Genomic DNA, 13,029 nt, shown 5'->3' with positions numbered 1-13,029 from the left:
TTAAAAGAACAACAATAGCTGGCTGGCTAACCTAGAAAATCGCTCTAGGCTACACAATTGTCTTAGATACAAAGACGGCTATGTAGCTAGCTAGCTACGATCAAACAAAACAAACCGTTGTACTGTAATAGTTACTACAGTGCTGCTATTCGGGGGCTAGCTGGCTAGCTACGTTAGAAGAACGACAATAGCTGGCCAGCTAACCTAGAAAATCGCTCTAGGCTACACAATTGTCTTAGATACAAAGACGGCTATGTAGTTAGCTAGCTACGATCAAACAAAACAAACCGTTGTACTGTAATAGTTACTACAGTGCTGCTAATCGGGGGCTAGCTGGCTAGCTACGTTAGAAGAACGACAATAGCTGGCCAGCTAACCTAGAAAATTGCTTTAGACTACACAATTGTCTTAGATACAAAGACGGCTATGTAGCTGGCTAGCTACGATCAAACAAATCAAACCGTTGTACTGTAATGAAGTGAAATGAAAATGTGATACTACCTGTGGAGCGACGCGGAATGATGACCGGGTAGTTGGAGTTCAATTCGGTAGAGGTTGGCTAGCTGTTGGCTAGCTAGCTAGCAGCATTTCCTACGTTAAGGACGACAAATAGCTGGCTAGCTAACCTCGGGGGGGCAGGGGGGGGAGGGGCAGGGGGGGGGGGGAGGGGGGGGGGCAGGGGGAGGGGCAGGGGCAGGGGGGGGGGGGGGCATTGTATTTTCGTCCTCCCCAGTTTTATCATTGGAATGTGACACTGCCTCTGAGCAGTCGGACAGGCTGTTTGGAGTGTTTATCCGACTGGATATATAATAAGAAGAATAATTATGTCCCCCCCACTTATAAAACCAAAGTTGCGCCCCTGGGTTACTGTTTAATGATGTAATATATTAATATGTTGGCCGAGGTTGAACATTTAGGCATTGCTTTTTCCGGTTGTTTTTATTTTTATCTGAATGTATCTTGTGTTTTTAATACATTTTAACCAGGTACTTTTTCAGACCACTTTTATTAATCTCTTTCAGATCTTTATATTCGACGAAAACTGCTCAGACACCTCTTACAGTATCTCCAGTTGATCCTTGTAGTGAAGCTGAGGTGAAAGGACTGATGATTGGCGCCACCTTGTGGCTTAGGTATCTCATTACAGAGGAAAACAGAAAGTCAAAGTAAGACACTCAATGATGACCAGATGGTCTTGTCTCTGTCCTATCAATGGGAGTTGTTGTCCCAAGGCGGGAAGGCTGGCGATCTGCTTATCATGGATAGATTTTGAGAGTAAACCCTCTCGCTTTGCCTCTTCCTCTCTGTTCATGTCTAGAAAGATGTCAGAATTACAGATTTGACCATCATCATTTTAGAACTAGGCCCACGGGACCACAGTTTTCAAAACAACCAATCAACACAATCAACTTTATCCCATTTATTTTTATATTGCCAGCGTCTTGGGATCATGTAGGCCTAAACTGTGCTCATGCAGATAGTAGTTTATAACGAGATTAAGCTACAATATGACAAATTTAGCAAACGAGACATAAGTGCAAATATTTCATTGACAAGATGAATATGCATACACACACACACATACAAGGGGTAAAGTGTGTGTCACCTGGATACCTGCTGGGTCCTGGATACATGCTGGGTCCTCGATACCTGCTGGGTCCTGGATACATGCTGGGTCCTGGATACCTGCTGGGTCCTGGATACCTGCTGGGTCCTGGATACCTGCTGGGTCCTGGATACATGCTGGGTCCTGGATACCTGCTGGGTCCTGGATACCTGCTGGGTCCTGGATACATGCTGGGTCCTGGATACCTGCTGGGTCCTGGATACCTGCTGGGTCCTGGATACCTGCTGGGTCCCGGATACATGCTGGGTCCTGGATACATGCTGGGTCCTGGATACCTGCTGGGTCCTGGATACCTGCTGGGTCCTGGATACCTGCTGGGTCCTGGGTACCTGCTGGGTCCTGGATACCTGCTGGGTCCTGGATACCTGCTGGGTCCTGGGTACCTGCTGGGTCCTGGTACCTGCTGGGTCCTGGATACATGCTGGATCCTGGATGCATGCTGGGTCCTCACATCTCAACATGTTTATGTGCTTGCATCCAAAATGGCACCCTATTCCCTGTGTAGTGCATTACTTTAGACCAGGACCCAATGCACCCTATAATATAGTGTAGTGCACTACTTTAGACCAGGACCCAATGCACCCTACAATATAGTGTAGTGCACTACACTATAAAGTAGTGCACTACACTATATTATATGGTGCATTGGGTCCTGGTCTAAAGTAGTGCACTACTTTAGACCAGGACCCAATGCACCATATAATACAGTGTAGTGCACTACTTTAGACCAGGACCCAATACACCCTATAATACAGTGTAGTGCACTACTTTAGACCAGGACCCAATGCACCCTATAATACAGTGTAGTGCACTACTTTAGACCAGGGCCCAATGCACCCTACAATATAGTGTAGTGCACTACTTTAGACCAGGACCCAATGCACCCTAAAATACAGTGTAGTGCACTACTTTGGACCAGGACCCAATGCACCCTACAATATAGTGTAGTGCACTACTTTAGACCAGGACCCAATGCACCCTATAATACAGTGTAGTGCACTACTTTAGACCAGGACCCAATGCACCCTACAATATAGTGTAGTGCACTACTTTAGACTAGGACCCAATGCACCCTAAAATACAGTGTAGTGCACTAATTTAGACCAGGGCCCAATGCACCCTATAATATAGTGTAGTGCACTACTTTAGACCAGGACCCAATGCACCATATAATATAGTGTAGTGCACTACTTTAGACCAGGACCCAATGCACCATATAATATAGTGTAGTGCACTACTTTAGACCAGGATCCAATGCACCCTATAATACAGTGTAGTGCACTACTTTAGACCAGGACCCAATACACCCTATAATACAGTGTAGTGCACTACTTTAGACCAGGACCCAATGCACCATATAATATAGTGTAGTGCACTACTTTAGACCAGGACCCAATGCACCCTATAATATAGTGTTGTGTCCTACTTTAGACCAGGACCCAATGCACCATATAATATAGTGTAGTGCACTACTTTAGACCAGGACCCAATGCACCCTATAATATAGTGTAGTGCCCTACTTTAGACCAGGACCCAATGCACCCTATAATATACTGTAGTGCCCTACTTTAGACCAGGACCCAATGAGGGATAAGGTGCCATTTGGGATAGAAGCCTGTGGGTGTTAAAGAGTGAGTGAGAGGGAAAGAAGGAGGGAGAGAAATATCTAGAGAGTTAGACAGACAGACAGACAGACATACAGACAGACAGACAGACAGACAGACAGACAGACAGACAGACAGACAGACATCTGTAGAGGAGGAAGAGAAAGAGAGAGTATTACATTTGATGATATGAGCTCCAAAAAATAATCAGTGTACATTTAGGAAAGCATTGAGAAACAATCAAAACCAACTCACAGGTCTCAATGTCAGCTTTAGACAGTTTGCCAGCCTGGAAGTGAATCCTGAGTGAAGAACAGATGTGCCACATTAGAGAGGTTATCTTGTTCCCATATAAGGGAACCCAAGTCTCCTGTAATCCACATGACTATGGAAGCACACAGAGTTAAAGCTCTAGGCGTTAGAAGACTCAGTTCACTGAGTTTAAGCCAAGGCATTGACTAGCTCAAATCTTTAGGTATCTAACGTGTGGTTATTCATACGATTGTATGATCACGCCCTCCGCAGCCGATGTGAGTAAGACCCGCTTATTTGGGCTAGGTGGGACGCTAGTCTCGACAACATCCGGTGAAATTGCAGAGCGCGAAATTCAAAATACAAAAATCGTAATATTAAACATTCATGAAAATACAAGTGTCATACGTAATTTAAAAGCTTAACTTCTTGTTAATTCAGCCACTTTGTCAGATTTTTAAAAGGCTTTACCGCAAAAGCCATGCGATTATCTGAGGACAGCGCACCAGCATTAAAAACATTTTCCAACCCAGCAGAGGCGTCGCAAAAGTCAGAAATAGCAAAAAAAATAAATCACTGACCTTTGAAGATCTTCCTATGTTTGACAATCCCAAGCGTCCCAGCTACACAACAAATGGTTGTTTTGTTCGATAAAGTTCTTCTTTATATCCCCAAAAAAGTTACTTCGTCCAAACAAGTCAAACAACATTTCTAATCAATCCTCAGGTACCCTAATATGTAAATAAACGATACAATTTAAGACGGAAGGTAGTATGTTCAATACCGGAGATAAATAACGAAGTGCGCGCCCTCATCCACGCGCGCCACAAGACTACAGTCCAAAATGAGAGCCACCTTGAAAAACTACAATTACTAACTAATTTTTCAAAAAACAAGCCTGAAACCCATTCTAAAGACTTGACATCTAGTGGAAGCCTTAAGAACTGCAATTTAGGAGGATTTCCTTTGAATATCCCATAGACAAGCATTTGAATGGGTGGTGACCTCTATTTTTCTTCTGGATGGATTCTCCTCCGGTTAAGTCGCTCTGGATAAGATCGTCTGCTAAATGACTTAAATGTAAATGTAAATGTTTTTGCCATATCAGTTCTGTTATACTCACTGTAACAATTTTCGTAGGTGGAAGAATTAGAGGACCAAGGTGCAGCATGGTATGTGTCTATATTTATTTGATGAACACTGAAATCACAAAAAACAAACAAAGCGAACGACCAAAACAGTTCTGGTTGGTGCAGACACACAACAGAAAACAACTACCCACAAATCATAGTGGGAAAACAGGCTATCTAAGTATGCTTCTCAATCAGAGACAACGATCGACAGCTGCCTCTGATTGGGAACCATACCAGGCCAAACACAGAAATACAAAACCTAGAACAAAAACATAGAATGCCCACCCCAACTCACGCCCTGACCAAACTAAAACAGAGACATAAAAAAGGAACTAAGGTCAGGACGTGACACTCACAGACATGATTTAAACAGTTTTGGAAAAACTTCAGTGTTTTCTGTCCAATGCTACCAATTATATGCATATCAGAGCTTCTGGGTAACAGGCAGTTTATTTTGGGCACGTCAGTCATCCGAAATTCTGAATACTGCCTTAAACAGATCAACATTCACAAGGCCGCAGGGCCAGACGGATTACCAGGACGTGTTCTCCAAGCATGAGCTGACCAACTGGCAAGTGTCCTCACTGACATTTTCAACCTGTGCCCTGGCTGAGTCTCTAATACCAACATGTTTCAAGCAGACCACCAAAGTCCCTGTGCCCAAGAGCACTGAGTTAGCCTGCCTAAATGACTACCAACCCGTTGCACTCACGTCTGTAGCCATGAAGTGCTTTGAAAGGCTGGTCATGGCTCACATCAAAACCATTACCCCAGAAACCCACTCCCATTTGCATACCGCCCCAACAGATCCACAGGTGATGCAATCTCTTTTGCACTCCACACTGCCCTTTCCCACCTGGACAAAAGGAACACCTATGTGAGAATGCTATTCATTGACTACAGCTCAGCGCTCAGCACCACAGTGCCCTCAAGGCTCATCACTAAACTTAGGACCTTGGAACTAAACTCCTCCCTCTGCAACTGGATCCTGGACTTCCTGATGGGCTGCCCCCAGGTGGTGAGGGTAGGTAACAACACATCCGCCACGCTGATCCTCAACACAGGAGCCCCTCAGGGGTGCGTGATCCATCCCCTCCTGTACTCCCTGTTCACTCATGACTGCATGGCCAGGCACGACTCCAACACCATCATTAAGTTTGCCGATAACACAACAGTGGTAGGCCTGATCACCGACAACGATGTGTCAGCCAATTGGGAGGAGGGCAGAGACCTGGACATGTGGTGCCAAGACAACAACCTCTCCTTCAAGACAAAGGAGTTGATTGTGGACTACAGGACAAGGAGGACCGAGCCACGCCCCCATTCTCATCGACGGGGCTGCTGTAGAGCATGTTGAGAGCTTCAAGTTCCTTGGTGTCCACATCACCAACAAACTAACATGGTCCAAGCACGTCAAGACAGTCGTGAAGAGGGAAATCACCAACAAACTAACATGGTCCAAGCACGTCAAGACAGTCGTGAAGAGGGAAATCACCAACAAACTAACATGGTCCAAGCACGTCAAGACAGTCGTGAAGAGGGAAAAGCCTAGTCCTCCTCAGGAGACTGGAAAGATTTGGCATGGGTCCTCAGATCCTGAAAAGGTTCTACAGCTGCACCATCGAGAGCACAACAAACACGCGCACACACACACATACACACAAAAAACACACACACACATGCACACACACACACACACACACACACACCAATCAACTGGCTCATTGTTTTTCCACATTAAAGTGATGAAACATGAAGCTTGATTACAGCCCTTACTGGAAGCAGAATCCTCCTCTGAAATAGTGATCCTCAGGCAGTGTGCGTGTGTGTGTGTGTGCGTGTGTGTGTGTGTGTGTGTGTGTGTGTGTGTGTGTGTGTGTGTGTAGTGTGTCTGCGTATGGTGTGTGTGTGCGTGTGTGCGTGCGTGCGTGTGTGTGTGTCTGTGTCTGTGTCTGTGTGTGTGTGTGTGTGTGTCTGTATCTGTGTGTGTCTGTGTCTGTGTCTGTGTGTGTGTGTGTGTGTGTGTGTGTGTGTGTGTGTGTGTGTGTGTGTGTGTGTGTGTGTGTGTGTGTGTGTGTGTGTGTGTGTGTGTGTGTGTGTGTGTGTGTGTGTGTGTGTGTGTGTTTGTGTGTGTGTGTAAGGAGCGGGTTGGGCAGAGACAGGCAGTGGAATTTGGAATCTGAAGAAGCATATTTGTATTAGCAGGGCAGCCCAGATGTCCTGTCCCAGCTTGCTTTTGTCTCTCTCTTTTTGTGTGTAGTAATGAAACACTGTAAAAAAATATTTTTTACACATTTCAGCTAGTCATGATTACGTCACTTGTTCCACATCTTTTTATAGTTTATTCAACTTTTCGAGCTAAAAAAGTGTTTGGCTCCAACTTGAGAAAACTGGCATTTTTAAAATGATGTGTATGTTCTTTGTTCATTCAACTTTAAATTATACATTTGAGGATTTTAACATAAACACGTCCTTTCAAGTGGTTACACACACACACACACACAGTGCTTTTAACATACAATGTTTTCAATGTACATATTTGACACATGTTGATATTGTGCATGTTCATTTAGCTATCATTTAACATGTCCTCTAACTGGATCACGACATTATGATCTTCAGCACCATGTCTGTGTCTGTGTCAGTCAGCACCATGTCTGTGTCAGTCAGCACCATGTCTGTGTCAGACAGCACCATGTCTGTGTCAGCATCATGTCTGTGTCAGCACCATGTCTGTGTCAGCACCATGTCTGTGTCAGCACCATGTCTGTGTCAGCACCATGTCTGTGTCAGACAGCACCATGTCTGTGTCAGCACCATGTCTGTGTCAGCACCATGTCTGTGTCAGCACCATGTCTGTAACAGCACCATGTCTGTGTCAGCACCATGTCTGTGTCAGCACCATGTCTGTGTCAGTCAGCATCATGTCTGTGTCAGCACCATGTCTGTGTCAACACCATGTCTGTGACAGCACTATGTCTGTGTCAGCACCATGTCTGTGTCAGCACCATGTCTGTGTCAGACAGCACCATGTCTGTGTCAGCACCATGTCTGTGTCAGCACCATGTCTGTGTCAGACAGCATGTCTGTGTCAGCACCATGTCTGTGTCAGCACCATGTGTGTGTCAGCACCATGTCTGTGTCAGTCAGCACCATGTCTGTGTCAGACAGCACCATGTCTGTGTCAGCACCATGTCTGTGTCAGCACCATGTCTGTGTCAGTCAGCACCATGTCTGTGTCAGCACCATGTCTGTGTCAGCACCATGTCTGTGTCAGCACCATGTCTGTGTCAGCACCATGTCTGTGTCAACACCATGTCTGTGTCAGCACCATGTGTGTGTCAGTCAGCACCATGTCTGTGTCAGCACCATGTCTTTGTCAGCACCATGTCTGTGTCAGCATCATGTCTATGTCAGTCAGCACCATGTCTGTGTCAGTCAGCACCATGTCTGTGTCAGCGCCATGTCTGTGTCAGTCAGCACCATGTCTGTGTCAGCACCATGTCTGTGTCAGCGCCATGTCTGTGTCAGCATCATGTCTGTGTCAGCACCATGTCTGTGTCAGCACCATGTCTGTGTCAGCACCATGTCTGTGTCAGCACCATGTCTGTGTCAGTCAGCACCATGTCTGTGTCAGCGCCATGTCTGTGTCAGCACCATGTCTGTGTCAGCACCATGTCTGTGTCAGCACCATGTCTGTGTCAGTCAGCACCATGTCTGTGTCAGCGCCATGTCTGTGTCAGCACCATGTCTGTGTCAGCACCATGTCTGTGTCAGCACCATGTCTGTGTCAGTCAGCACCATGTCTGTGTCAGCGCCATGTCTGTGTCAGTCAGCACCATGTCTGTGTCAGCGCCATGTCTGTGTCAGCACCATGTCTGTGTCAGCACCATGTCTGTGTCAGCACCATGTCTGTGTCAGACAGCACCATGTCTGTGTCAGCACCATGTCTGTGTCAGCACCATGTCTGTGTCAGCACCATGTCTGTGTCAGTCAGCACCATGTCTGTGTCAGCACCATGTCTGTGTCAGCACCATGTCTGTGTCAGCACCATGTCTGTGTCAGACAGCACCATGTCTGTGTCAGCACCATGTCTGTGTCAGTCAGCACCATGTCTGTGTCAGCACCATGTCTGTGTCAGCACCATGTCTGTGTCAGCGCCATGTCTGTGTCAGCACCATGTCTGTGTCAGACAGCACCATGTCTGTGTCAGCACCATGTCTGTGTCAGCACCATGTCTGTGTCAGCACCATGTCTGTGTCAGCACCATGTCTGTGTCAGCACCATGTCTGTGTCAGCACCATGTCTGTGTCAGCACCATGTCTGTGTCAGTCAGCACCATGTCTGTGTCAGCACCATGTCTGTGTCAGACAGCACCATGTCTGTGTCAGCACCATGTCTGTGTCAGACAGCACCATGTCTGTGTCAGCACCATGTCTGTGACAGCACCATGTCTGTGTCAGCACCATGTCTGTGTCAGCAGCATGTCTGTGTCAGCACCATGTCTGTGTCAGTCAGCACCATGTCTGTGTCAGCACCATGTCTGTGTCAGTCAGCACCATGTGTGTGTCAGCACCATGTCTGTGTCAGACAGCACCATGTCTGTGTCATCACCATGTCTGTGTCAGCGCCATGTCTGTGTCAGCACCATGTCTGTGTCAGTCAGCACCATGTCTGTGTCAGCACCATGTCTGTGACAGCACCATGTCTGTGACAGCATCATGTCTGTGTCAGCACCATGTCTGTGTCAGCACCATGTCTGTGTCAGCACCATGTCTGTGTCAGCACCATGTCTGTGTCAGACAGCACCATGTCTGTGTCATCACCATGTCTGTGTCAGCGCCATGTCTGTGTCAGCACCATGTCTGTGTCAGTCAGCACCATGTCTGTGTCAGCACCATGTCTGTGACAGCACCATGTCTGTGTCAGCACCATGTCTGTGTCAGCACCATGTCTGTGTCAGCACCATGTCTGTGTCAGCATCATGTCTGTGTCAGTCAGCACCATGTCTGTGTCATCACCATGTCTGTGTCAGCACCATGTCTGTGTCAGCACCATGTCTGTGTCAGCACCATGTCTGTGTCAGCATCATGTCTGTGTCAGTCAGCACCATGTCTGTGTCAGCACCATGTCTGTGTCAGCATCATGTCTGTGTCAGCACCATGTCTGTGTCAGCACCATGTCTGTGTCAGACAGCATCATGTCTGTGTCAGCACCATGTCTGTGTCAGCACCATGTCTGTGTCAGCACCATGTCTGTGTCAGACAGCACCATGTCTGTGTCAGCATCATGTCTGTGTCAGACAGCACCATGTCTGTGTCAGACAGCACCATGTCTGTGTCAGCGCTATGTCTGTGTCAGCACCATGTCTGTGTCAGTCAGCACCATGTCTGTGTCAGTCAGCACCATGTCTGTGTCAGCACCATGTCTGTGTCAGCACCATGTCTGTGTCAGCACCATGTCTATGTCAGTCAGCACCATGTCTGTGTCAGACAGCACCATGTCTGTGTCAGCACCATGTCTGTGTCTGACAGCACCATGTCTGTGTCAGCACCATGTCTGTGTCAGCACCATGTCTGTGTCAGCACCATGTCTGTGTCAGACAGCACCATGTCTGTGTCAGCACCATGTCTGTGTCAGCACCATGTCTGTGTCAGACAGCACCATGTCTGTGTCAGCACCATGTCTGTGTCAGCACCATGTCTGTGTCAGCATCATGTCTGTGTCAGCACCATGTCTGTGTCAGACAGCACCATGTCTGTGTCAGCACCATGTCTGTGTCAGCACCATGTCTGTGTCAGACAGCACCATGTCTGTGTCAGCACCATGTCTGTGTCAGCACCATGTCTGTGTCAGCACCATGTCTGTGTCTGACAGCACCATGTCTGTGTCAGCACCATGTCTGTGTCTGACAGCACCATGTCTGTGTCAGCACCATGTCTGTGTCAGACAGCACCATGTCTGTGTCAGCACCATGTCTGTGTCAGCACCATGTCTGTGTCAGACAGCACCATGTCTGTGTCAGCATCATGTCTGTGTCAGCACCATGTCTGTGTCAGCATCATGTCTGTGTCAGCACCATGTCTGTGTCAGCACCATGTCTGTGTCAGTCAGCACCATGTCTATGTCAGTCAGCACCATGTCTGTGTCAGCGCCATGTCTGTGTCAGTCAGCACCATGTCTGTGTCAGACAGCACCATGTCTGTGTCAGCGCCATGTCTGTGTCAGCACCATGTCTGTGTCAGTCAGCACCATGTCTGTGTCAGTCAGCACCATGTCTGTGTCAGCACCATGTCTGTGTCAGCACCATGTCTATGTCAGTCAGCACCATGTCTGTGTCAGACAGCACCATGTCTGTGTCAGCACCATGTCTGTGTCTGACAGCACCATGTCTGTGTCAGCACCATGTCTGTGTCAGCACCATGTCTGTGTCAGCACCATGTCTGTGTCAGACAGCACCATGTCTGTGTCAGCACCATGTCTGTGTCAGCACCATGTCTGGGTCAGCACCATGTCTGTGTCAGCACCATGTCTGTGTCAGCACCATGTCTGTGTCAGACAGCATCATGTCTGTGTCAGACAGCACCATGTCTGTGTCAGCACCATGTCTGGGTCAGCACCATGTCTGTGTCAGCACCATGTCTGTGTCAGCACCATGTCTGTGTCAGACAGCATCATGTCTGTGTCAGTCAGCACCATGTCTGTGTCAGCACCATGTCTGTGTCAGCACCATGTCTGTGTCAGACAGCACCATGTCTGTGTCAGCATCATGTCTGTGTCAGACAGCACCATGTCTGTGTCAGACAGCACCATGTCTGTGTCAGAGCTATGTCTGTGTCAGCACCATGTCTGTGTCAGTCAGCACCATGTCTGTGTCAGTCAGCACCATGTCTGTGTCAGCACCATGTCTGTGTCAGCACCATGTCTGTGTCAGCACCATGTCTATGTCAGTCAGCACCATGTCTGTGTCAGACAGCACCATGTCTGTGTCAGCACCATGTCTGTGTCTGACAGCACCATGTCTGTGTCAGCACCATGTCTGTGTCAGCACCATGTCTGTGTCAGCACCATGTCTGTGTCAGCACCATGTCTGTGTCAGACAGCACCATGTCTGTGTCAGCACCATGTCTGTGTCAGCACCATGTCTGTGTCAGACAGCACCATGTCTGTGTCAGAACCATGTCTGTGTCAGCACCATGTCTGTGTCAGCACCATGTCTGTGTCAGCACCATGTCTGTGTCAGCACCATGTCTGTGTCAGACAGCACCATGTCTGTGTCAGCACCATGTCTGTGTCAGCACCATGTCTGTGTCAGACAGCACCATGTCTGTGTCAGCACCATGTCTGTGTCAGCACCATGTCTGTGTCAGCACCATGTCTGTGTCTGACAGCACCATGTCTGTGTCAGCACCATGTCTGTGTCAGCACCATGTCTGTGTCAGCACCATGTCTGTGTCAGACAGCACCATGTCTGTGTCAGCACCATGTCTGTGTCAGCACCATGTCTGTGTCAGACAGCACCATGTCTGTGTCAGCATCATGTCTGTGTCAGCACCATGTCTGTGTCAGCATCATGTCTGTGTCAGCACCATGTCTGTGTCAGCACCATGTCTGTGTCAGTCAGCACCATGTCTATGTCAGTCAGCACCATGTCTGTGTCAGCGCCATGTCTGTGTCAGTCAGCACCATGTCTGTGTCAGACAGCACCATGTCTGTGTCAGCGCCATGTCTGTGTCAGCACCATGTCTGTGTCAGTCAGCACCATGTCTGTGTCAGTCAGCACCATGTCTGTGTCAGCACCATGTCTGTGTCAGCACCATGTCTGTGTCAGCACCATGTCTATGTCAGTCAGCACCATGTCTGTGTCAGACAGCACCATGTCTGTGTCAGCACCATGTCTGTGTCTGACAGCACCATGTCTGTGTCAGCACCATGTCTGTGTCAGCACCATGTCTGTGTCAGCACCATGTCTGTGTCAGACAGCACCATGTCTGTGTCAGCACCATGTCTGTGTCAGCACCATGTCTGTGTCTGACAGCACCATGTCTGTGTCAGCACCATGTCTGTGTCAGCACCATGTCTGTGTCAGCACCATGTCTGTGTCAGACAGCACCATGTCTGTGTCAGCACCATGTCTGTGTCAGCACCATGTCTGTGTCTGACAGCACCATGTCTCGGTCAGCACCATGTCTGTGTCAGCACCATGTCTGTGTCAGACAGCACCATGTCTGTGTCAGCACCATGTCTGTGTCAGCACCATGTCTGTGTCAGCACCATGTCTGTGTCAGCATCATGTCTGTGTCAGCACCATGTCTGTGTCAGACAGCACCATGTCTGTGTCAGCACCATGTCTGTGTCAGCACCATGTCTGTGTCAGACAGCACCATGTCTGTGTCAGCACCATGTCTGTGTC

General features: G+C 48.1%; 1 protein-coding gene across 1 annotated transcript in view; it reads left to right on the top strand.

Annotated features, from left to right (window-relative positions):
• The window catches only part of LOC135525977 (collagen alpha-1(XI) chain-like), a 78,511-nt gene extending 77,435 nt beyond the window's left edge, over window positions 1-1,076 (top strand). Inside the window, exon 49 of the mRNA XM_064953969.1 lies at window positions 1,023-1,076. Coding sequence (XP_064810041.1) covers window positions 1,023-1,076 — 54 coding nt within the window. The remainder of the gene's footprint in view (window positions 1-1,022) is intronic.
• Window positions 1,077-13,029: the final 11,953 nt, after the last annotated feature.

Source organism: Oncorhynchus masou, chromosome 5 (assembly GCF_036934945.1).
Source record: "Oncorhynchus masou masou isolate Uvic2021 chromosome 5, UVic_Omas_1.1, whole genome shotgun sequence".
NCBI lineage: Eukaryota > Metazoa > Chordata > Actinopteri > Salmoniformes > Salmonidae > Oncorhynchus > Oncorhynchus masou.
Note: the sequence above shows the minus strand (reverse complement) of the source record. Positions and strands in the feature narration are given on the sequence as shown.